General features: G+C 40.4%; 2 protein-coding genes across 3 annotated transcripts; both read left to right on the top strand.

The window, feature by feature from the left end:
- The first annotated feature begins 935 nt into the window (after positions 1-935).
- ilf3b (interleukin enhancer binding factor 3b) lies at positions 936-15201 on the top strand. 2 transcript variants are annotated; one of them, XM_044330149.1, is made up of 18 exons: positions 936-1042; positions 2817-2914; positions 3697-3920; positions 4304-4478; positions 4595-4742; positions 6113-6204; positions 7366-7461; positions 7774-7885; positions 7986-8083; positions 8166-8277; positions 8401-8514; positions 8818-9023; positions 9176-9352; positions 9457-9738; positions 9852-9984; positions 10095-10142; positions 11766-12185; positions 13244-15201. In XM_044330149.1, the coding sequence occupies exons 2-18, from the start codon at positions 2912-2914 to the stop codon at positions 13372-13374; spliced, it is 2571 nt and encodes an 856-aa protein (XP_044186084.1). In that variant the 5' UTR covers positions 936-1042; positions 2817-2911; the 3' UTR covers positions 13375-15201. The 2 variants fall into 2 exon arrangements, with proteins under 2 accessions (XP_044186084.1, XP_044186085.1); XM_044330150.1 differs by lacking the exons at positions 11766-12185; positions 13244-15201 and adding an exon at positions 10785-11647.
- A 433-nt stretch (positions 15202-15634) lies between these two features.
- On the top strand, positions 15635-24716 carry farsa (phenylalanyl-tRNA synthetase subunit alpha). The gene is made up of 13 exons (XM_044330151.1): positions 15635-15823; positions 16466-16603; positions 17790-17888; positions 17989-18107; positions 18963-19055; positions 20830-20958; positions 21054-21169; positions 21274-21358; positions 21453-21552; positions 22073-22241; positions 22730-22807; positions 23332-23446; positions 24215-24716. Exons 1-13 carry the CDS (start codon positions 15677-15679, stop codon positions 24318-24320), a joined length of 1494 nt encoding a protein of 497 aa, XP_044186086.1. The 5' UTR covers positions 15635-15676; the 3' UTR covers positions 24321-24716.
- The last annotated feature ends 1474 nt before the right edge of the window (positions 24717-26190 follow it).

Raw genomic sequence — 26190 nt, 5'->3', positions numbered from 1 at the left:
AAGGTGACAAGTATTGATCTTTGTGGAACTCCACAGGCCATACTGACTTAAATAAAAATGACTCCCATCTTGGACCTGAACCACTGGATGAAAATGGTGGATGGGATTCACATGACATAGTAATACTATAATAAGTAATATTGTAAAAGATAAGAAAAGCTTAACGTAATATAATGGTTCCTACAGTGTTACAGATCTTGTAAACAGTCGACATGATCAGCCAAGCAGACCCTAAAGGACATTGAAAGACTCAGCTGGCAGAGTCCAGCTGTTTTTTTTCTTTCTTTAGTGACATATAAAACAACTACAATTTTCTTCTTCCACAAAATTATTAAAAAATAAAAAATATTTATCTTATGGTTTGCAGAAGAAAAGTAAAAAACAACAGGTAACAGGTATTCAGCCTTTGGATTAGAGGAAAATTGAATTGAATCAATGTACTGTTTAACCTCCTTTGTAAAAAACAACAACAACAACAAGAAGTTAGGCTTGTTTATATCTGTAAATCTGCTGAGTAAAAAGCAGTCAGGCTTGTTTTTTTCATCTCTTTATTTATAGAAAGCATCACTTACATCATGTGACATTGAAACAATAACAAAAAACACTTAGTCATCAAAATGAAATAAAGATAACATCACAGGCATGACTTCACTCTCAATTGGTTGATACACTCAATATGGTAACGGGACATAGGGTAAAAGTAATAAAAAATAAAAATAAATAAATATTAACTTAGAAAAGGTAGGCAGTAAAGGTAGGCCATAAAATCAGATTTCTTTAAAAATTCTTGCAGCATACTAACTACAGCCATGCTTGTTGAAAGGTGGACCATTCAATTCACCACCATCACTAGACACGCCCCACTTTCGGTACCCCCTTTTTTCGATTGGCTGAGATTCCAGTCGAATGCAACTTTCCGTCCAATGAGCATCGTCGTTTTTCACATCGTGGGCGTTTCCGTTCGCAGTACTCCTGCTGCTGTCCAGACCGGGAGCTACTAGCGTGCAGCGCAGCGCCGTCCATTAGCAGAATCGACACCACGGTAAGAAAGAAACATGTAGTTTCACCCCTTAATGCAATTATAATTAAACGTTAGTTGGACACTGAGCGCCAAGGAAACTGACGAAGCTCTCTGGTGTATAATAACTTGTTTATAAGCGCTCGGGAAATGGCTCCATTTGGCTTTGTTCGGCTAAGCTAAAGCGCTAACTGTAGCTGAACATTCAATGGGGTGTCAGTCTTGTCTCCTCGACCATTTTGGTGCCTGATTGGCAACACACTAATATCCAAATAGATACAGACTTCCCAATCGCATATTTTCACTTCTGTGTAGTTCCACAGCTGACAAACATGATAGTTAGTTGATATTCTTTTGTGCTGTGGTTTGGTGAGCATGTCGGCGCGTCGCAGGTTTAAACGACGGCTTTTTGTGGGGGTTGGAAGCTGACTGTAGTCGACACTCAGCTTTTGGATTGCATTAAAATGGCGTCTGTTTTTAAATTCCCCCATGAAGCTGTAAGGTCTAAATGTCATAGGCCACCTGTTAATAGCTCTATTTTCCTCCTGGAATAAAAGTGGAGTTTAACAGGTGCAACATTAGCTTGTAGGTCTTTGATTACAACAGCAGGTCACACTTCAGTAACTTGATAACTGAAAAATAAACACACGGGTAATGCTTATGCATTTGCTTTGGTTGCTGCAAAAAGACAAACAACAAAACCTAGATTGTTCCAGTAGTGCTCAGTAGTGCTGTGAATGATCTTAAAGATCCTCTCCAGACAAGTGCTAAGACATACAAAAATACTCTGCATGGAACAATAACATGTGTCTGATATGGGTTTTCCACAAAAAAAGTATAATTACCACGTTAAAATTATTTAATCTCCCTCTCCCTCATTTAAAAATTCAAGAATCTCTTTATTTTAAACTTTACTGTAAAGTCCATCGTCAGTGTTTGTGCACTGGAGGCTTCAAGTTTCCACATCACATTTGTGTAAGTTGAATATTGGCCCAGAATTGGCTTCAAAACTAGTTGTAATATCACAAACCATGTACACAGGCCCACCCCATAAAACCGGATTTTTAATGAGCACAGAAAAACTTTCCACTTTAGGCAGATTAATGTGAAAACAGCCTTCTGGTGTCAAACTGCACATACATGATTCTGCACAGTGAAGCACAAACATCCAACTGAAGGAACAAGAAGAAGAACATATTTTTGAGCGGAGGGGGACTTAAAAGTTTGCACTAGAGACGTCCTTCCTTCCGTCTCTACACCACTATTTCATCCTGATCACATCACTACGATGTATTTAGACAGTAGCAGTCACCCTCACGTCATTTGAGACAACACAGATGAACAGTCAGTCATCCATGAAGCTGATTGGGATGACCTCTGCACAGCATGCTCCACTTTCTAGTAGCACTGCCCCCTTACTATTGCACATAGTGTATTTTAAGATTGTGTCTATGACTGCTAGAAATATGAACACATGAATCGGCCTGTGTATTTGAAATCTGCTTCATCACAATCATCCATTGCTACAGCTGGTGAATACTTTATTTCACTGAGAGATAAACAAAGATTCTTCAGTGACTGAATGTGAAGTGTTTTACCCTTTTCAGTGTTATTTGCCTTAGGAATGTTTATTAAACATATTGCACATTCACAGAAATTGCTTTAAATCAAATATGTGTGCCATCCATTTATCTTTTGTGGTTTTGGTGTAGTTTTCAGTTGGCTGCAGATTTGCCCACAGTGTCATTTGACTTCTGCTATTCATCTTTTTTTTTAATGTGTGTTTTTCCCTCCGTAGAGACGGACTGCAACATTGTCATCTGCTGCTGGGAATCCCTTTTGTAACACGGTCATTCACTGGATATAAGAGTCACCACCGTCTCTACAACAACAATGGTATTTAAATGAATTTTCAATATTATTTGTGGTTATGTGTCTCTGTGTTACTGGTGTATATGTCTGCGACAGGCAGACAAGCCCAGTGCAGGACACACTGGCCTTTTTGTTAAATAACTCTGTTAACAGGACAAATAAATATGTCACATCTAATTTAAGTCACAGGACTGGTGCCAGCCTTTTTGTCATCCCAGTCTGCCCCGGGCTTTTAGGAACACACGCTGCAGCTTCCACATCACTGCTCTCCTCTAAATTGGCTCTGGCTGCCTGTACACACACTCGGCTTGCTTTTGTAATCACTGGTGTTAGAAGCTTGGCCTAGACATGAGACCTTGTGTATTCAGCATTTTTAATTTATCAAGGACAAGGGAGTGACAGAGAAAGTAGGATTGTCAGTAGATTTGAGTGGAACCGTTTAATCTTGAGAAAAGCTGTCTTCAGGTTGACCAGATAAGCAACATTAATCAAGTTAGTTAAAATCTGGAACATTTTTCAGATTTCTTTGTGATAGGTATCTAGGTAGCTTGGTAATCCTGCTTCATGAGAAAGGCCTCTGTTGTATAAATAGTATGACTGGTTGTTTAATTCTTGCAGTACAGATGGGGGGGGCTTAATGCATTATCAGAAGTAGATGTCAGGTTTTGCTTTGCTTTGTGAGTTAAAAACACCTCTCCTGAATGCTTTTGTCATGCACTAAGACCACAATGTCATAATGTGTGGTGTGTTCAGAACCCCTCTGGTATTTCTTCTTTATTCATGATCTTTCTTCTTTTCACCCCTAGCCTCCCCCCATGCGCCACCGCTCCATGCGTGTCTTCATGAATGATGACCGCCACGTCATGGCCAAACACTCTGCTATCTACCCAACTCAGGAGGAACTGGAGAGTGTACAGAACATGGTGTCCCACACAGAGCGGGCCCTCAAGGCCGTCTCTGACTGGCTGGATAAGCAGGAGAAAGGATCGTCAAAGTCTGACTCTGATGGCACAGACACTGATAAAGAGAGGTGAGGAGATGTCAGGGATACCATTCTTCATGTTCAATCAGTAGAAATTAAATGTTTACACACATGGCTCAGTGTTAGGGGTGAGATTTAGTCAGATTTGTGAATTTCTCTGTCATATTACATGGTATTGACTAACATAAGCATGGGCACACGCCTAATAAACATTTACTGGATAATGGACTATGGATATGGACCAGTGATGGACCAACAACTTCTCTCATAGCAAGGGCATCATGTAATTCTCATTCTTCATGTAATACATTCTCTGACTTAATTCCAGTGAAAAGTTTGAAATTGGACCATTACTCAAATTGTCAGTGTTAGTCCTGGTTTGATGTCTCTTTCTTTTCTTTCTTTGCTGTATCCGTTGTGTCTTTTGAAAGTGAGCACAAAGAACAGGCCACCCGCTCTCTGCGTGGCGTAATGAGGGTGGGCCTGGTTGCCAAGGGCCTGCTACTGAAGGGGGACCTGGACCTGGAGCTGGTGCTCCTATGTAAGGACAAGCCTACCATCAGTCTACTGAAGAAAGTGTCTGAAAACCTTGTTACGCAGCTCAAGGTGGGAACATAACTCAGCTAATGAAGTGCACTGAATAAAATCTCAAGATATGTACTAAGCGGAACAGTTGCTCTCTAGGGGACAAATGTTGTAATGGCGACTTTGCTCTTCCACAGCCGGTCATGGAAGACAAGTATGTGGTCAGCCAGCACATCCGCGAGGCCAGTATTGTCATCAAGAACACCAAGGAGCCCCCTCTCACCCTCACCATTCACCTGACTTCCCCTTTGGTTCGTGAGGAGATGGAGAGGGCTTCTACAGGAGGTAAGCTCTTTCACAAGGACCTGAGTGTTTTCACCTACTCACTCCTCCAGCAGGGAGACCAGGCAACGCAACCAGGCAAGACAGATATTGTTTATTGGGCCTTCAATGGAGCTAGGGGACAAGAATGCACCGTCACATAATGAAACTGTGCTATGCTTATAGCTCTCTAGACACTCTCATAGTTCCATGTAATGTAATTGTACATTTTTGATGGCCCAATATACAGTATAGGGCAGGTAGTTTACTGACTACTGAAGACATGGATTTCTCTTCCCCCCCATAATGATCAAGGTCACCAATGAAATGAAGGCTTACTGAGAATTTAACCAAATACAAAAAGAGAGACCACTTTGTTTGCATGTGTTTTATCATTGATGATGAACGGTTTGCATTGCAGCAAAAATGAGTAGCACAATGTGTAGTGAAACTGTCCTTTGGTTGTTAGACCCAGCAGTGGGCTACTGACTGTCTCTGATGTTCCTTAGCAGGGAAGGTGTGGGGTTACAGATAATGACAAGGGACACTTGGATTCTGCATGTAGGTCCATCCACTCTCAAAATCCACGGGATCATCCCCAGTTGATACATAGTTATATATATATATATTTATATGTGTATATATACATATACATATATATATATCTATCTTAATTGTAGGTTAGTTTTGACGGCTCTCTGAGGATTTCAGCAGGTGTTGAACCTTGACCTTATCTGTAGCCCTGTGCTAACAGTGATGCCCAGTTTGGGTCTCTTTGTTTTTAAAGCCATCAGTTTTGCTGCAGTGTGGACCTGTTTTGATACCCACCTTTTGTGCATCTGATAACTTCTACCTGTGGTTCCAATTCTGATTCTCTCTGTCAAGCCTTCTAGTTTGTCAATTTTTAGGGACGCTGGACCTTTGACCAACTGGCCGCTCTCTGTCTCGGAAGGGGCAAAGTGCAGTGTACCCAATATAGGGGCAAAGGGGAGGGGCTCTACCTCCTGTTAACACCAGAAGGGAAAACACTGAAACTGAAGCATCCATTTCAGTTGAAGCAACCATGGAGAGACAACCTCCCATTTGATGCAACCAATTATCCCTTAAGAAATGCACATTTTTTACGTGTTTTATTTTTTACCAAGTCAAGTTACAACCCACTTCACAATACTGTCGCCCTGGTGGGTTTTAAGTCTAAATATTCTGTGCCGGGCCATGCAAAACCATATTAACTGGGAGGTTGAGAGTGTTTGGTTGTTCTCCAGTGGAGGGGTCCCCCTCCCCTTTCCCCTCCTGCCTGTGGTTTGGGAAGGCTGCCTGTGTTCCCCCTGGCCGGCTGACAGAACTCCCCTTGGTCAAACTGTACCTTGTCTTCTTATTCCACCTGCCAATAGAAACGCTTTCAGTCAACGATCCCCCGGATGCTCTGGACAGGCAGAAATGCCTAACTGCCTTGGCGTCTCTCCGCCACGCAAAGTGGTTCCAGGTTTGGATCTTGTCTTTATTTGTCTCTAAACCAGAAGTAGTTTTGAGTTTGGTTTTATGCTTTATGTTCTTTTGTCTTTTTATTTGGGCGTTCCATGTGTTTTGTTTTCTTTTATTTACTCTTTTGAAGTGTATTTCCTGTAGTAATAATTGATGATCTGGATGTTTGTTTCTTAGGAAACCTTTGTCATTACACTGTTGTAGACTTGCTTTGCTCACTTAACAGATTTTACCGCAGCGCCATTTTTAAAGAAGTTAATTTCTGCTTTTTAGTCCCTGAGTTCATTAGTCTCCTTGAGTTTAACAACTGCTTGACTCAAATTAGTAGTGAAAAAAAAATCTGGGACTAATACACCATGTATCCAGGTGCAATATTTCTATAATGTCAGTGTTGGTGTAAGTGAGTTGTTGTTGTTATTTTCACATTTAAGCAAGCTACTTGTAGAGCACTTTTTGCAGACCCATTTTGTAGTTTTGAAGAGAAATGTTTTTTGTAGTGAACTGTGTTGATAATAAGTCATCATAGTGTTGTGGCTTGTGTCATCTTTGGCTTTCACACTATAACAATCAGTGCTCCATCTCTGCAGCTTGTTTTTGTAGAGAATGTGGCCTCAACTTTTCCTGCTCTCTGGCTATTTCTGTTACTCTGTGTGCCACAAAATCATCAGGAATATTGCACCTTGAGTAGTATTTTTATTTATTTATTTATTTTTTTTTTTTCTTACAATCACTGACTTAACCATTACCCCTTTTAATCACAGTACATGAAAGCTCACCCTTTTCAAAAAATAGTGCACTTGATTCTCTCATTATAGCTGGTATTAAGTTTGAGGTGGAATTATTTACACTTTTCCTGATCGTAATGTTTTATGTCTGATAACTACCATCAATCATGTTGGCAATTAACTTACAGCCATGAATGTGAATGATTACTATAAGTAGGGTCTTCCAACAAAGTGATCAAACATTATTCTGCCATTAAATATCGTATATTTCCATAATGACAAAGCTAAGCTTTATAGTCTGTGTGGCTTCATTTTCATTTATTTTCATGTATCGTATGTTTATCTTGCTTTACATCCCATACAATCTTCCTGTTTGACTTAAGGCTGCTTGTCCTCCTCGTGCTCCTCCCTCCCCCCTCCCCTGCTTGTGTCCCCAGGCTAGAGCCAATGGGCTGCGCTCCTGTGTCATCGTCATCCGGATCCTAAGGGACCTGTGCGCCCGCGTCCCCACATGGGCTCCACTCCGTGGCTGGGTGAGCGACAGCCTCCTCCTGTTTAGCAGCGCGTTGCATCACAGCACTAAATATGATACAACACGTGCATTTTATTCACTCTTTCACCGCTTATGCACTGGTTACACAAAATATGAACACCAGCCTATGTGGCAGAATATGGTTTTTCCTTTTAACAAAGCTTTTGTCTGCTTGGATACAAAATAACAAGGCACCACCATCATGGCTGTTGAATTGCTGAGATACTATCAAAGGCGGTGAACTAAAATCTCCAAGCTTAAAATAGCATCCTCGAACAAAGAGTCTCCTCTCTCTCTCTCTCCTGCTGTGCAGCCACTGGAGCTGATCTGTGAGAAAGCCATTGGTACAGGGAACCGGCCCATGGGGGCAGGAGAAGCTCTGCGCAGAGTTTTAGAGTGTCTGGCTTCAGGAATCCTCATGGCAGGTACGAACGCATGTGTGTTCTCCACATGTTATTTCATTTCATTTTAGTTTGTTTTCTGTGTGTAAAGGTGATCCAAAACTGTCATTTCCTCATGTTGTAGATGGTGCTGGAATCTGTGATCCATGTGAGAAGGAATCCACAGACGCTATTGGTCACTTGGACCAACAGCAGAGAGAAGACATCACAGCCAGCGCACAAGTCAGTAAGATAAAAATGAACGTGTGTGTGTTTTCACAATGTAGTAAATGTAAAATTCACACTCCGCCTCTTGTATCTCCAGCATGCCTTAAGGCTGTCAGCTTTTGGACAGCTTCACAAAGTGCTTGGAATGGACCCCCTCCCCTCTAAAATGCCCAAGAAACCTCGCAGTGAGACTCCGATTGATTACACAGGTAAAGCAGGCTAGCTCACAGTAGAGGCTGTCGGTTATTTCTTTATATCTATGGTGTAGATGCAATGGAATGAGGTGCTTTGTATGTTACCATGACACAATTTGGTGTGTCCCTGTGATTTAGTGCAAATCCCACCCAGTACGGCGTACGCTCCACCAATGAAAAGGCCCATCGAGGAGGAGGAGGGAATTGATGACAAGAGTCCCAATAAGAAGAAGAAAAAGCTGCAAAAGAAATGTAAGTGTTCTTTTAGCTCTTGCATTTGTTGGTTTGTGGAAGTGACTTAACCCTCAAGTTGTGAACTATTCCCACATCAAAAACACATTTTTCTAGTGAACATAGAGGTTGTGCTGAAAGGATCGCTCTGTCAATGAAGGATTTTGATAAATCTTTTAATCATGTAAATTGAATATCTTTTGGTTTTGGACTGTTGATTGAAAATAATGATTATTAGCAGCTCTGTTAAATCTGTTTCTTACTGTATAACAAGCTGCTGTTGTTGTTGTTTGTATAATTCCTTCATTCTCTCCTGTCCACCAGCTCCAGAGGAGAAGGCTGAGCCTCCCCAGTCTATGAACGCCTTGATGAGGCTCAATCAGCTGAAGCCGGGTCTTCAGTACAAGCTGATATCTCAGACCGGCCCAGTTCACGTTCCTGTCTTCACTATGGCTGTGGAAGTGGATGGAAAAACCTTTGAGGCTTCTGGTCCATCCAAACGCACTGCCAAGCTGCACGTAGCTGTAAAGGTGAGCTCAGTTTGTATAACAGGAAATATCTTAAGTAAACATTACATTTTAATGTTCCTTCAAATCCTAACTTTTCCCTGAAATAGATTTTTTTTTGTTTGACATTTCTTTGCATTTTTTCAACCACAATGACTCTGTTTGGACAATTGCAGGTCCTGCAGGACATGGGTCTGCCCACAGGAGTGGAACTAAAGACCGCTGAGCCAGTAAAATTGGAGGAAGCAGTCGCAGCTACCACTGTGGAAGAACTGAGGCCAGTAGTAACACCCATTGAAATGACCGCTGCTGCTACAGGAACAGCCAATGCAGACACCACTGATGCTGCAGAGGTACAAAGCTTCACCCCCCCGTGTGTCAGCAAGCGACAATTACCTGCATGAAACTGCCCGGCTGAACGCTCTAATCTTACCAACCGTCTCCCCTTTCTTCTCAGACCGCCCGCCAACAGGGACCAATCCTCACTAAACACGGCAAGAACCCTGTGATGGAGCTGAACGAGAAGCGCCGCGGCTTGAAGTATGAGCTCATCTCCGAGACCGGCGGCAGCCACGACAAGCGCTTCGTCATGGAGGTGGAGATCGACGGGCAGAAGTTCCAGGGGACAGGATCCAACAAGAAAGTGGCCAAGGCTTACGCTGCCCTGGCTGCTTTGGAGCGGCTCTTCCCCGAGGGCTCTATGGCTGAGGCTGCTAAGAAGAAAAAGGGACCACCCATGGTAAGCACCCAGGGTGGATTTGTTTTGTTTTCAAAATCTGTGTACAATAATGATGATTTAAATGATATACAGAATTAAAGAATACAAAATAAAGTGTTTTTTTCCCTCTCTAGCACACTCCAGGCTTTGGCATGATGGGAGCCTCTGGAGTTGGAGATGCAGCTACTCCCAGGGGCAGAGGGAGAGGAGGACGAGGTCGTGGAAGGGGCAGAGGCTTCAATAATGGAGGAGGCTACGGCCAAGGAGGTAAAAAGCCACTTTTATTATAGCAGACACACTGTATGTGCCGGTAAAAACATTAGTAGATATGACTGACTGTGTCAAATCAGCATATTAAACCTGTGTCATCCACCCAGGTGGCTTCGGAACGTATGGTTACGGGAACAACGCTAACTCCGGATACAGTGAGTGTTCATTTCACCCTTTATAACCCTGCTTTGATTTGATGTGTGCTCTCTCTCTGGGCTGCAGTCAGGCTTTCATTTACCATGTGAGATATCCAAACAACTGTCTCAGCCAGTGTGTCAGAATAGATGTTCTTGTGTTCTGCTCGGGCACAATGTTGCATCTGGACAGGACTTTGACAAAAACAAACAAACAAAAAAAACAGCTTTTACCACTTCTGTGTTACAACAACCTGATCAGGGAATGTAGCCTGTTATAGAAAACTTCACTCCACAATCCAGCAATCAAGACCATATAATAACCAAAGATGTTGGGATGTTCCCAGTTCAATGATTTTACATTTCTCTGCTTTAAGCCACAGGATTGAATCTCTTTTTGACTCTTCCCCCTCCCCCCCTCTCTTATGAGAACCCCTTTCTTCCTTCTGGCAGCCTGTTCTGAGGACTGACCTACCTGAGCGTGACAGGAGCAGAGAAATCTAAAAAAAAAAAAAAAAAAAAACCCAACAACTCAGTTTGAACGCAATCTGACCAAATGAGTCATTAAGCTGCCGCTTTTATGGCAGCAAAAAAATTCCAAATAAACAAATCTAATTTTGATTTTTTTTTTTCCCCCCTTCTCTGCCCTGTCTCACTCTTTAGGTGACTTTGTCTCAGACTGCTATGGCTACCACGAGTTTGCAACATAGACCTTCCCCAGTCTTACAAAATACAAAAAAAAAAAAACACAATCCCGTAGAGAGGATGATAAAGGACAGAATACTCAGTAGTGTTCCAGCAGCATCATGAACTCCCTTCACCACCAAGTCCGCAACCCTGGAAATAAAGCGACAACCCCTCCAATCCACTTGTCACCTTGGGGAGACGATCTGCCACTGCATGCATGTAGCCATAAGTCATCTTCTGTTCTCTCAACTTGCTGTGGACGTACCCGAACATCTGGACCTCCCCAAACTGCAGGGCTGATTTATTGTAAATGGCCTCCATCTGTCGGACCGGGGACGGGGCTTTGTTTGTGTTCATTTGGATCATGATTAAATGAAAGCCTGTGGGAGCTGGACAACAAAATGCCTTTTGGATTTTGTCAAGACCACAACAGCCTGGTTTCTCTCTCTGTCTCCATACTGTTTACTTAGATGAGAATACTGAATTGTTTTTATTTCCTTTAAAATGCCTTTCTGTCACTTCCAATCATGATTAAGCTGTTTTCTTTTTGTATATCTTTTTTGTTTGTTTGTTTTTTTTGCTTTTGAAAAATGGCCACATTGTTTATGTAAAATCTGCTGTTTGTGTGTCATATCAGCAACACTGTTCGGTCACGGCTACACTGAATGCATGATGCTCTTACTTTGGCGGTGTTTAGTAGTCGCAGTATCCCATCTGTAACAGCAGTAGGCATTGATGAACTGAGGCTGTTGGCACCAAGTTTGCACACAGACTCTAGTTGTTTTTATATGTTTTTGTTTTGTTTTGTTTTTTTAAATAAATGTCCATTCATTACTGTATTACTACAAGGTCTGATTCCATTTCTGTGTGCATGATATGAAAATATTTCACAGAGCCAATATACAAAAACATCATGTTATGTCTGTTTTAAGACTGTGCCATGCTGTTATTTCCCAGATTACTACAACAACGGTGGTACAAACGGAGGAGCCGGGGCATCAAGCAGCCCTTCAGGTGGCCCTCCAGCCAGCACATCACCAGGATCAGCACAGGGTTCCTATGGCTCATACTACCAGAATGATGGAGCCTACACTGCCACCTCTGCTGCAAAACCGCACAAAAAGAAACCCCCCATGCACAAAGGAACAAAGTCACCCTTTCCAGGTCCCCCGGGTGTGAGCAGTGGGTCCGTAGGAGGCTACCAGCCCAGCAGTCCCTCAGGGCAGGGCCCCTATAGCCAGTATGGCCAGGGCTATGGGCAGGGAAAGAAGAGTTTCCACCAGAACCAGGGGGGGACGGGTGGATACTCGTACAGCACTGCCTACCCGAGCCAGGTGACGGGGGGTGCTGGAGGTAGCCAAGACTACAGTTATGAAGGTGAGTTAAAAGGGTTTTTAAGGATGTTTCAAGATACTCAGTTCCGAAACCACATTGATTCAGAACAGGATCCTAATTACAACATACTGCTGCCACAATGACAAGAAACGTCTTGACGGTTTTGTTATAAGAAGAAAAAAATCTGGTTTTTAACAAGCTCCTTGTTAATGTTACATAATTTTTCCTTCATGAGAATTTGACTTGCATATTTGACATCTATTTAATTGCACTCCTTGAACAGTAAATTAATGTTTTCATTTAGATATGTGTAATGTAGACTCTTGACTTGTGTAAGACTGCAGAAGTAAACTGTGTTTTGACCTTTAACTCCTCAGCAAGGGTCTCACATGATTGGCTCTTAAGCATTAAGGACGATGAAGCAACAGTAGAGTTCAACACAAACATTGTTTTCTATACAAGCACAAGCACACGCAAACAGAAACATGAGACTCTTTCTAATCATTTCTGTGTTACCTCATTATCAAAGAACTTTCTGGTTATTATGCAAAATCAATGTTTTTTTGTTGAAGCACACATTATAACGACATACTGACTTATCTGTAAGAAACTTTTTTCCGGTTATGAAATAAGATGGTTTATAGTTTTAACAGGAAGCTTCCATTTTCCTCAAATCAGAGGATCCATATAAAGATATATACAGTATCTATACTTGTGGAGATTGGAATACACACAACATAAATGGTCTACATAACTTCAGTAGAGTATGTGATCAGGAAGGATAGCTAGTGGGATACTAATGAGATACAAGCTGTGAGATAAATGTGCATTTAATGTTCATGAGATCTGTTTTTGTGTAATGAGATAGTTTTGTGATCAAGCTAGTGTAACAAAAACATCTCGTTAAAACTGAATCATCTGGTATGTAGTCATAAAAACAGGTCATTATAACTTGAAACATCTTATAACAAGAAAAGCTGCAGCTCCTTGTCAATGTGAAATTCACACGTAACACTTCAGCATAAAACAAAACCCTGCTGTGATTATGAACTTTCCCTGTTCTCTTAGAAATGTGTAACTATCACATGCTTTCCTCTTAGGTTTCAACAGCCAGTCCAATTACAACTCACAAGGAGTAGGAGGAGACAACCAGGGCTTTGGCACCAACCACTCTCAGTACCACAACCCAGTGGGCTACGGCAGGGGAGACGGCAATTACCAGTACAGATAGACTGTTATCAATCTCGTTTGTGAATCGTCGGCACCAAGCACCCCCAGCATCAGTGTCTCAAGCCTTCTCCAAAGAAAGCGATTGATGGCTTGCCTGTGCTCTCTTGTCTTTTCCATGTTTGCTGTTTATGTGCTTTTTGGTTTCTGTGTGGCACATGTGGGCAAAAAGATGTCGGAGCTGAGTTGTGGCTGAATTTAGTGGTCTGTTTCAGTGGTCTGGTCAGTGCTCATTCTTGTGTTTTTAGGTTTTTCTTGTTTTTTTTTTTTTTTTTTTTTTTTTTTAAATCTATGCTACCAGTCCTCATCACTAAATATGAAGTCTGATGCTACAAATTACTCACCTGCTCTGACTTGGTTTCCTGCTTTATAGAGTTGTGTGGCAACGGCAGGTTTTTTTTTTGTTGTTTGTTTTTTTCCCCTCATGTGTAACTAGTCAAATGTTGTAGTTTTAAACTACAAAGGCTGTTGTATTTTTGTAACATTTAAATAGACTCTATTAGCTTGTTCTTTTCATCATTGCGTGTAACTTTTGCTTCTTTTGTAATTTACCTAATGTGATTTAGTTATTTTAATAAAATCTTTTTGGAGGTTACTGGAAAATACACTTACATTCTGATGTTGAAATCCAGCTCAATGTATTTTTTAATTGGGTAGGATTTGTTCCTGTTAATGTGTAACGATGTGTGTGTCTGTATTAATACATTTTTAGTTTGAAAAGAGGTCTTTAGTTAGTTTTTTACTTTAAGTATCAAAGTAGATATAATGTGGATTTTTGACACTGAGCAGAGAAAGATCCTATAATGTCAAAGTATTTGCCCCCTTTAATGTGACACACCTCAATCATGGCTTGTGCACTCACCTGTGTGTTGTCATGGGGGTTCCATTGATTGCAGTATAAACACAGCTGTATCTAGAAGGTGATTGAATAGCAGAAGTTGGAATAGATACAAGAACATTAAGTCACTAAACAGCCAACTTCCGGTTAAATCAAGCATGTAGAAATGGAGAGTGAGTGCGGTTCAGCTGTAAATCTGCCTTGAGCAGACCGTCCTTGATAACTGAGTGCGAGAATGAGACTGAGGGAGTTGTGAGCTACTGAGACTGTGCAGACAGTTTTACAACATTTAGACCTTCATGAGACTCACATGATATCTGGGCCACGGCATGCCAGAAGGCACATGGGAGACTGAAGTCAGCTGGAAGAAGCTTCTGTGTTTCCGATAAGACCTAAATTGTGCTTTTTGAGCTAAACACTGCTCATCATTATAAACACAGCATCCCCAGTGAGAAATATGATGGTGAGATGTTTCTCATCAGCAGGCCCTAGATGGCCTGTGAGGGTAAAATAAATGCAGCAAAATACAGAGGAAAACCTGATGCTATGGAGAAGATTTGTTTTCCAGGAAGGCAATGAAGCCAAGGCTACGCTTCAAACAAACAATTTTAATATACTGAGTCCAGATCTCAACCTAATCCAGAATTAGTGGCTAGACTCGGAAAAAAAGCTTCATTCAATCCCCATGCAACCTGACAGAGCTGATGCAGTCTGGCAAGGAGGATGGTGGAAAACTGCAGCACATTAGAGGTTTATCCACATTCTGTCAAGGCTGGAATTGCTGCCAAAGGTGCATCTACCAAATACTGACTTGGAGGAGGTTAATACTTATACAAACAAGTAGTTTGTATCATATATTTGTGATTTAATTCACTTAGGAGAGATCTGTTTTTACTTTGACATCAAATGGTCTTTTTCTGTTGATCAGTGTCCAAAAAAAGAAGCCACATTAAATCTGATCAATGCTGTAAACCAACAAAGCATGAAAACTTCCACAAGGGTAAAAAAAGAGAGCTCATAAACTGCATTTACAATATTTATGGTACTCCAAAGACATCTCATCTCTTTAGAAACACTGTGGACATTTCCAGATGATTTAAGTTGGTTTGCAATATTGCTTATTCACTTTTTTAAAGTTATATTTATTTATTTTTCTCTCTTAATTTCTGTATTATATATCTTTTACATTGTACAATTTTTATTTCTGCTTGTGTTTTTGATTTTTTTTTCTCCAATATTCCCTGTACTGTTGTTTGTATTCTAATATTACAGTGTTGTTAATAAAGTTAAAAAAATATATAAAAAAGAGGCACTCGCCTGCAGCAATAAGTAAACAAATAAATTAATAAATAAATAATGTATTTACGGTAATTGATTTTCACATTTCTTTCATCCCGCTACTCGAGTAAATTCGGCTTTTGCGGAACTGGCGTCACATCCGGCCTCTGGAGCTCAGCGGGGACCCAGCATGGCGGACACCAGTGTGGTGGAGACGCTTCTACAGCGGATTGAGAAGGCGGACGATGGCGTGGACAGCCTGGATGTGGCCGCCAGCCTCGGCTTGGACCACCAGGTCATCGTGGGAGCCGTGAAGAGTCTGCAGGCTCTCGGCGAAGTGAGTTTCTCGGGCGGAAGTCTGACTGACACCGTCAACACTGGTTCATGTAGTGAGACTGATGCAATAAGGACGCTGAGTTTTAACTGTAATCCTGCTGACTGGGGTCCTCGCAGACCCCAGAGGTTTACTTTTTGTCATATCTCACAGGTTCTTTATTCTATCATTCCAATTTTTCATGAGTTTGTCAATCAATTTGTTTCTAATGACTTCATGTCATTGTTTTATTTTTCTGTCTTAACCAATGTATTGGGGTCCTGGGTATTAAAGAAAATTATATATTTTCATTTTACACAATATGCAAATTAACTGCAATTTTCCTAAAAGAATAATAAACAATAAAAACATAATAATATCTTATTTCTATATCACGATATCAATTACATAACTAATAATGTTTTGCAAAGAAATAAGGTAACATTTTGCTATGATGGTTGTTTCTTACATTAGTTTATTCTTGGGGTCTCCAGTCAGTAGTCCCTGTATGTTAAATATATTGGTAGGATGAGTGTTAAAGAGTCAGTGTTTTGACAGACGTCAGTGTTAAGAGAAATGCATTAACGTCTATTGAGCCAGTCAGGATGTTGAGGTGTCTATTCCAGTTGATGAGCTGACAGTCCTGTGTGTTTCTCTGCTGTCCAGATCATCTCAGCTGAGCTGCGCTCCTCCAAACACTGGGAGCTGACCGGGGAGGGCACGGAGATAGCCGGGCAGGGCAGCCAAGAAGCCCGGGTCTTCACCTCCATCCCGCTGGAGGGCCTGGCACAGAGTGAGCTCATGGTGAGTGGACAGATGGACCACAGAGGGAGTGACACATACAGGTGTAAACACATCTGCTCTGAAAATAGCTTCTCAATTATTCAGCAGGCATCATATGAAGCCTGATGAAGATGCTGACTAAATCATAACCTATATCAGTAGTTTACACCCTTTTTGGTCTGTGACCCCTTTAAAATAAAGCAGTCTACCTGTGGCCTCTTGTCACATGTTGTCTTGTTTACCAGTTAAGTTACTGATTATTGTTTTGATTAATCAGTTGATCGTTTTGTCCATAAAATGTCAGAAAATAATGAAAAATATCTTTTTTCATAAATAAATTCCCTACAGTCCAAAGTTACATCTTCAAATGTCTAGTTTTGTCTGACTAACACTCAAAAACCCAAAGATATTCAGTTTATCATCATGTTCCATAAAGAAAAGCAATAAATCATCATATCTGAGAGGCTGAAACCAGCTCATGTTTTTCATTTTTGCTTAAAAAAATGATTGAAGATATTTAAGATAATATCTCGTATGAGCAAGACAATGACTTGACAAGTCATTATCTTTTTGTGTGCACAAGATTACAAAAAATACATCTTTCAGCTCTATATGTTTCAACTAAAGTCACATGACCATTTTTTGACAAATGGTTAACATACATCCCAAATTTTAACCTTAAAAAGTAAAATCGCAGACTGATTTTTACATGAAGCGACTTGAAAATAGTTGTTGGTGATGCAGCTGGATAGTACATGTTTAGATAAATAAAGACACCATGACTGATCTGTGTAATAACACACACTTTTTGGTTTTTAAGAAATGTTGTGCTTTGAAGAGTCTATACAAAAATTAAAACAATATTCTGTCTGTTTATATATTTTAAAATGTTATCAGTCTGTTTTTTGTTATTTTTCACCAGACTGCTATGCATGTGTCACTGTTTGTTTGTTTATAAAAGTTCTAATTATTTAAGTATTTTCTGCCGAAAAACTGTTATCAGTACACTTCTAGTCTTAATAGTATAATTAATAGTATGTTTTCTCAAATTTTTCAGCTTTAGTCAACCATCATGTAACACAAGAAATGAACGTTGGTTAAGAATTGTATTTTCACCACCACAGATTGGACTGAAGAAACTGTTTTAATACTACAATCCTTCAGTTGGCAGTGACACTGTTGTACCTCTGCACCTGTCTCTGTGTAGAAACTGTCCTTTGGGAAGATCGGCTTCAGCAAGGCCATGTCCAACAAGTGGATCCGAGTGGACAAGGCACACGAGGGCGGCCCGAGGATATTCAAGGCTGTATGTTTTCCTTTTTATCAACCTGTTATCACGGCCCTCTGTGTTCGGCAGTCCCTGGTTTAAATAAAGTGTGTGTGTGTGGTTATGTTTTGGTCCTCAGGTGGAGAGCATAGAAGACCAGGTTAGAGAGAAGCTGCTTCTGGTACAGAAAGGCAACACCTCTCAACTGGAAGAGAAAGAAAAGAATGAACTGAAGAAGAGAAAGCTGCTCTCTGAAGTGTAAGTCTCCAGACTGTATATATAGTATGAGTGTGAATGTCTACCAGTAGGTGGCAGTAGAGGGTTTGTGGTGTCTGCCAGACAGACGGAGGGCCAGCGTCTGCAGGGGTTTTATTTGAAACTAATAAAGGTTCAGCTCCTAACAACAGTTTTATTTAATAATCTGGTGTAAACAGAGAAGTGATTGCCAAGCAAACAGAGAAAAGACTAATGGATAATGAAAACACTCACTGGCTACAGCCTCAATTATCATTACTGTGAATCTGACGTTATATATTTGCTGAACACATGCGGAAGTTACTGTGTTGGGAGGATGTTTAGCAGAGGTGTGGAGGGATTAAAACATTAGTGATGCGACACGCACACGTGAAACCCGCCGACAAATCAGTTTTTTTTTGGTAACGGCACATGTATGTGAATATAGGCCACGTGTGTCTGTCTGGACGTGTGTGTTTACTTTGTGACCTCTTTGTTTAATGTGAAGAGGATTTAGACATTGAAAAAACACACAAGCCATGTTTTTTTTTTATGCTCAGTGGTTAATAAGGTCTTCCATGAGGAGAAGGATGCTTAGTTATATCAGCTTAGTATGTGTGTAGTCCAGCTGCCAGTTTATGAGGGACTGATTTCTGAGTAAGAGGATTTTGGCAGAATATGCACCCTAGTATCAATCCTGAGTATGTTTTAGTACTGCACCCTATAGAGTTGAGTCAAAACTTCACATGACAATTTAAAAAATCTTTCTGTTCCTCACTGTGTAACATAAGTCAGTTCTATTCACACAGAGTCACTCATAGTATCGAGCCTCCTCTAGTGTCTTTCTGATTGCACTGAGTGGTTTTTCTTTGTGTTTAGGACGGTGAAGTCTTACTGGATCACTAAAGGAAGCTCCTTCAGCACCACTGTCACCAAACAGGAGACGGAGCTCACTCCAGAGATGATCGCCACGTGAGTCCAGATTCTATTTATTATAAAGAGTTTGAAATATTTTTAATGTCGTCTGCCTAATAGACGGTTTGTCTCGTCTGCCCTCCTCTGTCAGTCAGTGATGGTGTTCAGGGTCTCAGACACAAGACACAGAGAAACCTCAGCCCAGAAAAGGGGACGAGTCCAAAGATGAGGACTTTGTCCTAAAGGCAGGGTTGGATAAAATGATAATGACTCCAAAAAAGACTTAATAAACCAAGCAAATACTGTGATCTGATTCATTTAGACTGGCATGTTGATTCATGCAGGGTGTCTATAAATCCTGGAAAATTTCTGTTACCTGAATAGTCATGATCCCTTTTTTTCCTAAAGTCATAAATCAGTCACTTCTAAACATGCAGAGGTGATAACACACACACACACACACACACACACACACACACACACACACACACACACACACACACACACACACACACAGTCTCCAGGAATAGATGCAGTTTACACTTTCCAGGGATAACTCAGATTTTCTCACATTTCCATCGCAGATAAACATTTATCTATAAATCTGAAGTATGAAATAATTTCTGATCTTCTAATAATCTTCATGTTTAGACGTTCTCTTCAATGTCAAAATGAATGTTCATCACCACGATTGTTGTCATGGTTACAGTGCAAACAGCAGCTGCTAACAGCTAATCCACTAATCAACTGTAAACAATGACAGGCTAAAAAAAAAAAACAAGACTCCTGAGTCCTCGACTAGCTCACTGCCTCCATGCCAACATTGTATTTACTTGCTCCCAGAGCATGATGGGAATCTCAGAACGTGTTTATCCCTAATAGAAGTAAGAAAAACAATACAAATACTTTTTTTTTTTTTTGTTTTACACTTTCATGTCATTTTATTGACAGAATACTTCAACAACTTGGTTTTTATATTTACAACACTGACACTCTTGTCTGTTCACTCAGACAAATATTTCCGCTGTGTTGAAATGCTCTGGGCTTACAGACATAAAGCTCAAACAATCGCTTACATTTTTTTTATAAAAGCTGTCCTGGAACAAGTATAGTACCACTATTATGCAAACTGATGGCATTTCTAATATAAATAACAATAAATGGCATGTTTAGCTAATAGTTAAAACATGTTGGGACAGAGCCTGTGAAACTGAACAATAAAGTGCTGCGCTGCTCTTCTGCAAAGTATTTTCAACAACAACAACATCCAACAAAATTGGGTTTGCTTTCCCGTGTAATGGCATCTAAAAAATTCAAAATGTAAGTCCATGAAGCTTTTGAACACTCTTTAATTAGCAATATTCCTGTAAGATACTTCAAAAAAAGAACAAATAAATAAATAATGAACATGCTCATAATACAGCTTACACTGTTGTCATGCTGAGGCTGAGGGCAGGGCATTAAACTGCCAGCAGAATAGAAAATGCTCTCACCTCAGGTTTGCCTGAAATCATATCATAGAAGGGATTTAGCTAAAAGCAGTATCCAGATGTTCTTTCTTCCCCTGCCCAAAATTCATATTGCTTTTACTTCTCTGCGTGCAGATTTTGTATAGATATGGATTTGATGGTCTCAGTCAGCTCATCTCCAGATTAAAAAATGCTGAAATGATGGTGGATTTTCAGAGAATTATTATGTGTAGTTACCTCATCGATTTAAAACGAGATATAAATTCAAGGATAGCGTAGTTTATTGCGGCCTTCGCACCACCTGCACCTTTTTCACACTCTTCCTCCCTAACCTCTTCACTCTTCCTTGTGTTGTGTTGCAGCGGTAACTGGAAAGAAAAGACATTTAAGCCCTATAACTTTGACGCCATGGGTGTGGCGCCAGACTGTGGCCACCTGCACCCGCTGATGAAGGTGCGAACACAGTTCAGACAGATCTTCCTGGAGATGGGGTGAGTAGCTGTAAATAACTCAGTGAAGAAAAAAATACACTACACACACACACTCACACATTAAACACACTGAATGAACTCTCTGCTTTCGGTAGTTTCTCTGAGATGCCGACCAACAACTTCATAGAAAGCTCTTTCTGGAACTTCGACTCCCTCTTCCAGCCTCAGCAGCACCCGGCCAGAGACCAGCACGACACCTTCTTCCTGTCTGGTGAGACTGAATGTGTCACACATTTATCTCTCTAAGCACCTGTCACACCCATTTGCATCCATTTCAATTTATTCTGACCATGAGGGTTTTTTCTTTTTCTTCAGACCCAGCACTCGCCCATGAGTTCCCACAGGACTACCTGGAGAGAGTAAAGAAGGTCCACTCAGAGGGAGGCTTTGGTTCACAAGGGTGAGACACACTCACACGTTCACATAACGAGTAACATTACGGTTCAGTCCGTCCCTACATCTCACGTATTATCCAATATCCTGCTGACTTTCAGGTACAAATACGACTGGAAGCTGGAGGAGGCGCAGAAGAACATCCTCCGCACTCACACTACAGCAGTCAGCGCACGCATGTTGTATAAACTTGCACAACAGGTGAGTCGCACATACACTTACTTGTTCTACTTGTTCAACCCCATTCCACACTTTTGGAGGGAAATCTTCAAATATGTCCAAAAAAAGTTACTTTCAGGCATTTATGAGTTTAGGAGCAGGAATAGAAGTTTGCATTTTTGTGTTTTAACCCTTTTTTCTACGAGAACAGCAGCATTTGTTTCTTGAGTGCATCTTAAGACTTACACTTTAAGCATACCACTGGCTGTATGGACTCCCCGTCGGTGTGATTTGGAGCACCGACTGTGAGTCAGGCCTTATGCCTGACCTCACTAATGCTCTTGTGACTGCATGGGAGCAAATCCCTGAAGTCAGTTTCCAAACTCTAATGGAAAGAGTAGAGGCTGTTACGGCAGCATGTAATTAGATATAACAATCACATGGGGGTAATGTGCTGGCATCCACATGCGTTTGACCGTATATGAACTTTCTGTGTTGCCATGACGCTCCTCTCTCTCTCCATCTCACCACCAATGTGGCAAATCATCCACCCTTCCACCAGGAGAAGTTCACCCCCGTCAAGTATTTCTCCATCGACCGGGTGTTCAGGAACGAGACCCTAGATGCCACCCATCTGGCCGAGTTCCACCAGATAGAGGGTGTGGTGGCTGATTACGGGCTGACACTGGGAGACCTCATGGGCATCCTGCATCAGTTCTTCACCAAACTAGGTCAGGAGGACTCCATGACACTGTGTATATGACTTGATAAGTAACTATAACTTTGGTGTGGTTTGATACTACAGCTCCCAGAATTCTGGGGGCAGGAAACAGGCTTTGAGCAGCTACTTTGTCAAAATACAACAAAGGAGCAAGTGGAGAATGCTTTCTGATGTGGACTGGCAGCATTAGAATATGTTTTGTTTGCATTAGCAGTAACTTAATAGAGATGTAGAGAGTAAACAGTGAGGCTGATATCAGATGGTATTGATATCAGCCTCAGGTCATCTAAAACCATCACAGTAATGACAGACTCCGCCTTTAACAATGAAAACTACAATATAGAGAGTTCATTACAGAATGTAGATCTATTGAATTTCTATTGCTGAAAAAAAAGTGACCATAACCATTGAACACTGACAGATTTTGTTGATCATTGCGTGTACCTTCAGATGATTTCTCAATCCACATGAATCCAATCTGTCTTGTTTCTTTTCTAGGAATTACCAAACTACGTTTCAAGCCTGCCTACAACCCGTACACAGAGCCCAGCATGGAGATCTTCAGTTACCATGAAGGTATAGTCACAACTAGATAATCTACTACCACTGACACTGTTACTTTAACCGGCTGCACTTTTCTGTCCATGTACGAGTTTCAACCAACAAATCGCTTTTCTTTCTTTTTTTTTCTGTGTTTATGTTTGTCGTAGCTGAAAATGTTCTGAAAAAATAGGAGGGTGAATGCTTAAAGCTGTTTATAAAACACAAGTTGGTCAAACTTGATTTTAAGACCTGAATCTGACTTTTTGACTGTAAATCAAAATCAAGTTTATTTTCTCAAACTAGTTAAATGGTCAGAAAAGTTAAAAACAAAAGGACTCTTGTAGGCTTTATTTAGATTTTGGGAGGTAAAATTCACCCTAAAAAGGCACAAAACAAAGGAATTACAAATTTTCTGCTCTGTTATAGTTTGAACATTAAACCCTTTTTTCTCAACTACACCATGTCCGTTTTTACTGCTCTCTGCCTTTGTGGAACAGTTCTGTTTTGTGGTTTTGGTCGTTTCAACAGTTTTATATAATATCTTTCTGTACATACAGGACTCAAAAAGTGGGTGGAAGTTGGAAACTCGGGGGTCTTCCGTCCAGAGATGCTGCTGCCTATGGGTCTTCCTGAGGATGTGTCTGTAATAGCCTGGGGACTGTCTCTGGAAAGGTGAATACACACTTGATGCATGTAGTAACATAATATGAATTAGTTGCATACAGAGAGAACACAGACTGTGTTCAGTGGTTTTGATAGAACTGACCTGTATTTTATTTGATCATGGGAGCATATCTGTATGTCTGTGAAAACTATACCTCATCTCATAGATGTTCCATTTAAGGATTAAAGGTGTGTGATTCAGTCTATTTATAGACGTCATCAGCTGTGAAGGCACTGAGCTCACATCTGACCCACATTTTAGATATGTAGGTTTTATTGTCTGAGGAGGATTATTCCTGTTTACAAATGATTAGAATTTACTATTTACATCATTTATTGGAATTATTTCATGTTCCTGTTTATTTGCTGCAAAGCATTTAAATTTCTTTTCTTTTTTTTTTTTTTTTAACTTTAATTCGACAAAACCCTTAGTTTTGTTCTCAGGTTTCTGAGGTAAACAACATGTGAGTCATTTTGTAGCAATTTGTAGCTTTTTCCTTCACATTGCTGACTGTAGAAAATACTTTGAGTTCAGTCTAGTTATATCTCAGTTTGAGGTGAGGACAACTGTCATGGCTAATAACTATGCAGTAAGTGAGCTGGGAAAGGCACTAATAATCCACGCTGAGTAATCCTCGCTCTTCTAGCCAACCCTCTGTTGTTTGTTCTCTGACCTGTCAGACCTGGAATAGACACATAAACACTTTGGCCTCTGTTGTGGCTGCAGTTTGTGTCACAAGAACTGTTACTCACTCGGCCCTCTCGTCTGTCTTGCAGGCCCACAATGATTAAATACGGCATCAACAATATCAGAGAGCTGGTGGGACACAAGGTGAACCTACAGATGGTCTACGACGGCCCCATATGTCGACTGGAGTCTTGAGTTTCACCCAACATATTATTATTATTATTAATATTTTGGATGGAGCCACCCCAACTTTACCATGCAACACCTTAAGTCTGCGTCTCTTGAGAAAGCCACCCAGCCTCCAGATATTCTTAACTCAAGCTCGGCCAGTAAAACCAGTTGGTCTGAAAGTGACTGTAGCAGAAAGATCGCAGTAAACTGAAGAGGCTTTAACACATATGAACTTAATACTCTGCTGCCATGTAAAACATCAGTGCAAGTCTTGGCTTTGTTGCTTTTTAGGAACAGCTTTTTTTTTTTTTACATCATCCTGCCTCAGTTACTACAACAAATGACCTACTTGTACAGGAGAAAATATTACTTTTGGAATTTGATAAAAGTAAAATAAAAATCTTTTTCCAAATACCAAAACAATTTGACTTGTGTGTTTATCGTATTAAACATGACAACACTTATATATTGAATCTCAACCATTATGAGATGGATTGCTGTGGAATTTTGTACAGACATTTATGATCTTCAGAGGATGAATTCTGCTGCCTTTTATGATCCTCTGACTTTTCTTCTAGCTCTGCCAACAGATCAAATTTTGCACATATCCAATGTAATATCTCAACATCTACTGAATGAATCATGGTTTCCAGATAATTCCTACTGACCTTGGTGATCCTCTGACTTCTCCTTTAGTGCCACCATGGGGGGTTGACATTTTTTATTTTTATTTTTTTATTTCTCAACAGCTACTGAATGGATCGCTTATAAATTTGGTACACACATTCATGTTTCCCTCAGGATGAATCCTAACTCAGGTGATTTGGTGACTTTTCATCTAGCACCATCATCATTTTCAAGAATTTAAGTTGTCCAATACTTTTGTTTATTACTAAATGCCAGCAAAACTAATTCCCAGTAGCCTCAGCTCGACTAACTGTTTTGTGCTAATAAGCTAAATTAAGATGGTGACCATGGTAAACATACTAGCATACCATACAGTATATACAATTAGCATTTAGCTCAAAGCACTGCTGTGTATAAGTACGGCCTCATAGAACTGCTTGCATGGCTGTAGTCTTGTTTTATCTGGTTGCACTGTACGTCTGTCATGAAAGAGAAGCCCACAGTGTTTGGATGTGTTTTAACAATGTGAATATGTTTGTAATTTTAAGGATGTGGGATTACAGTTGACTGTCCTACTCACTCCATGATGGTGTATGTGGGTATAGAAAAAAAAATATGCAGGCTAGTATTTAGTCAGAGCATTTACCATGAAATTTGGTACTGTGTGGTGTTAACATGAACATAAAAGTAGCTTTATAGATTTTTGTAAGAATGTTTGAAAACATTTTGGGATATTGAAATACAGATTTTTTTTAAGGTGTATTTATCCTCATGTAATCCTTCATCCTCCGTAAGTACATGCATGCATGGTGTTAGTTTGAAATTAGAGGTAACCAAACCAAACAGCTAGTCTTGGGTCCCTTATTGTAACATCAGATAGGCATAGGTCCTGTAATGTTTGACAGCATTTAATGTGATCATTTGTTACTGGGTAATTATACAGTAAGAATGGGGGGACAGTGTAAACTTCATAATCCAGCTCGCCCTCTGTTGTTAATCTGTATTTACAGAGTAAGTACTCTGTAAGTACAGTGTACATTGTATTTACAGAGTAAGACTGGGAGAACAGCACATACCTTGTGGTTTCTGTGTAATTAAAGAAAAGAAACATTTTTTATAACTCCCTGCATACCTTATTATTGTGTAATTAGATATGTACTATGTATATTATTACATTACTGTATTGTTTGTTTTTCGTCCTCAGATGACATAGCTGGGCACTTTAGAGAGGTAAGTTTGCTTCCTACTTAAGCCTGCCGGTTATGAG

Source organism: Thunnus albacares, chromosome 17 (genome assembly GCF_914725855.1).
Source record: "Thunnus albacares chromosome 17, fThuAlb1.1, whole genome shotgun sequence".
NCBI classification, from domain to species: domain Eukaryota; kingdom Metazoa; phylum Chordata; class Actinopteri; order Scombriformes; family Scombridae; genus Thunnus; species Thunnus albacares.
Note: the sequence above shows the minus strand (reverse complement) of the source record. Positions and strands in the feature narration are given on the sequence as shown.

What these genes read in the sequence shown, in the direction of transcription:
- ilf3b (XM_044330149.1), top strand. An exon ending in AGCTGCACGTAGCTGTAAAG is followed by an intron (nt 9,024 to 9,175) that starts GTGAGCTCAGTT and finishes GGACAATTGCAG; the next exon opens with GTCCTGCAGGACATGGGTCT. An exon ending in CAACGCTAACTCCGGATACA is followed by an intron (nt 10,143 to 11,765) that starts GTGAGTGTTCAT and finishes GTTATTTCCCAG; the next exon opens with ATTACTACAACAACGGTGGT.
- farsa (XM_044330151.1), top strand. Translation starts at nt 15,677, where the DNA reads ATGGCGGACACCAGTGTGGTGGAGACGCTTCTACAGCGGATTGAGAAG. An exon ending in TGGCACAGAGTGAGCTCATG is followed by an intron (nt 16,604 to 17,789) that starts GTGAGTGGACAG and finishes GTCTCTGTGTAG; the next exon opens with AAACTGTCCTTTGGGAAGAT. An exon ending in TGGGGACTGTCTCTGGAAAG is followed by an intron (nt 23,447 to 24,214) that starts GTGAATACACAC and finishes TCTGTCTTGCAG; the next exon opens with GCCCACAATGATTAAATACG.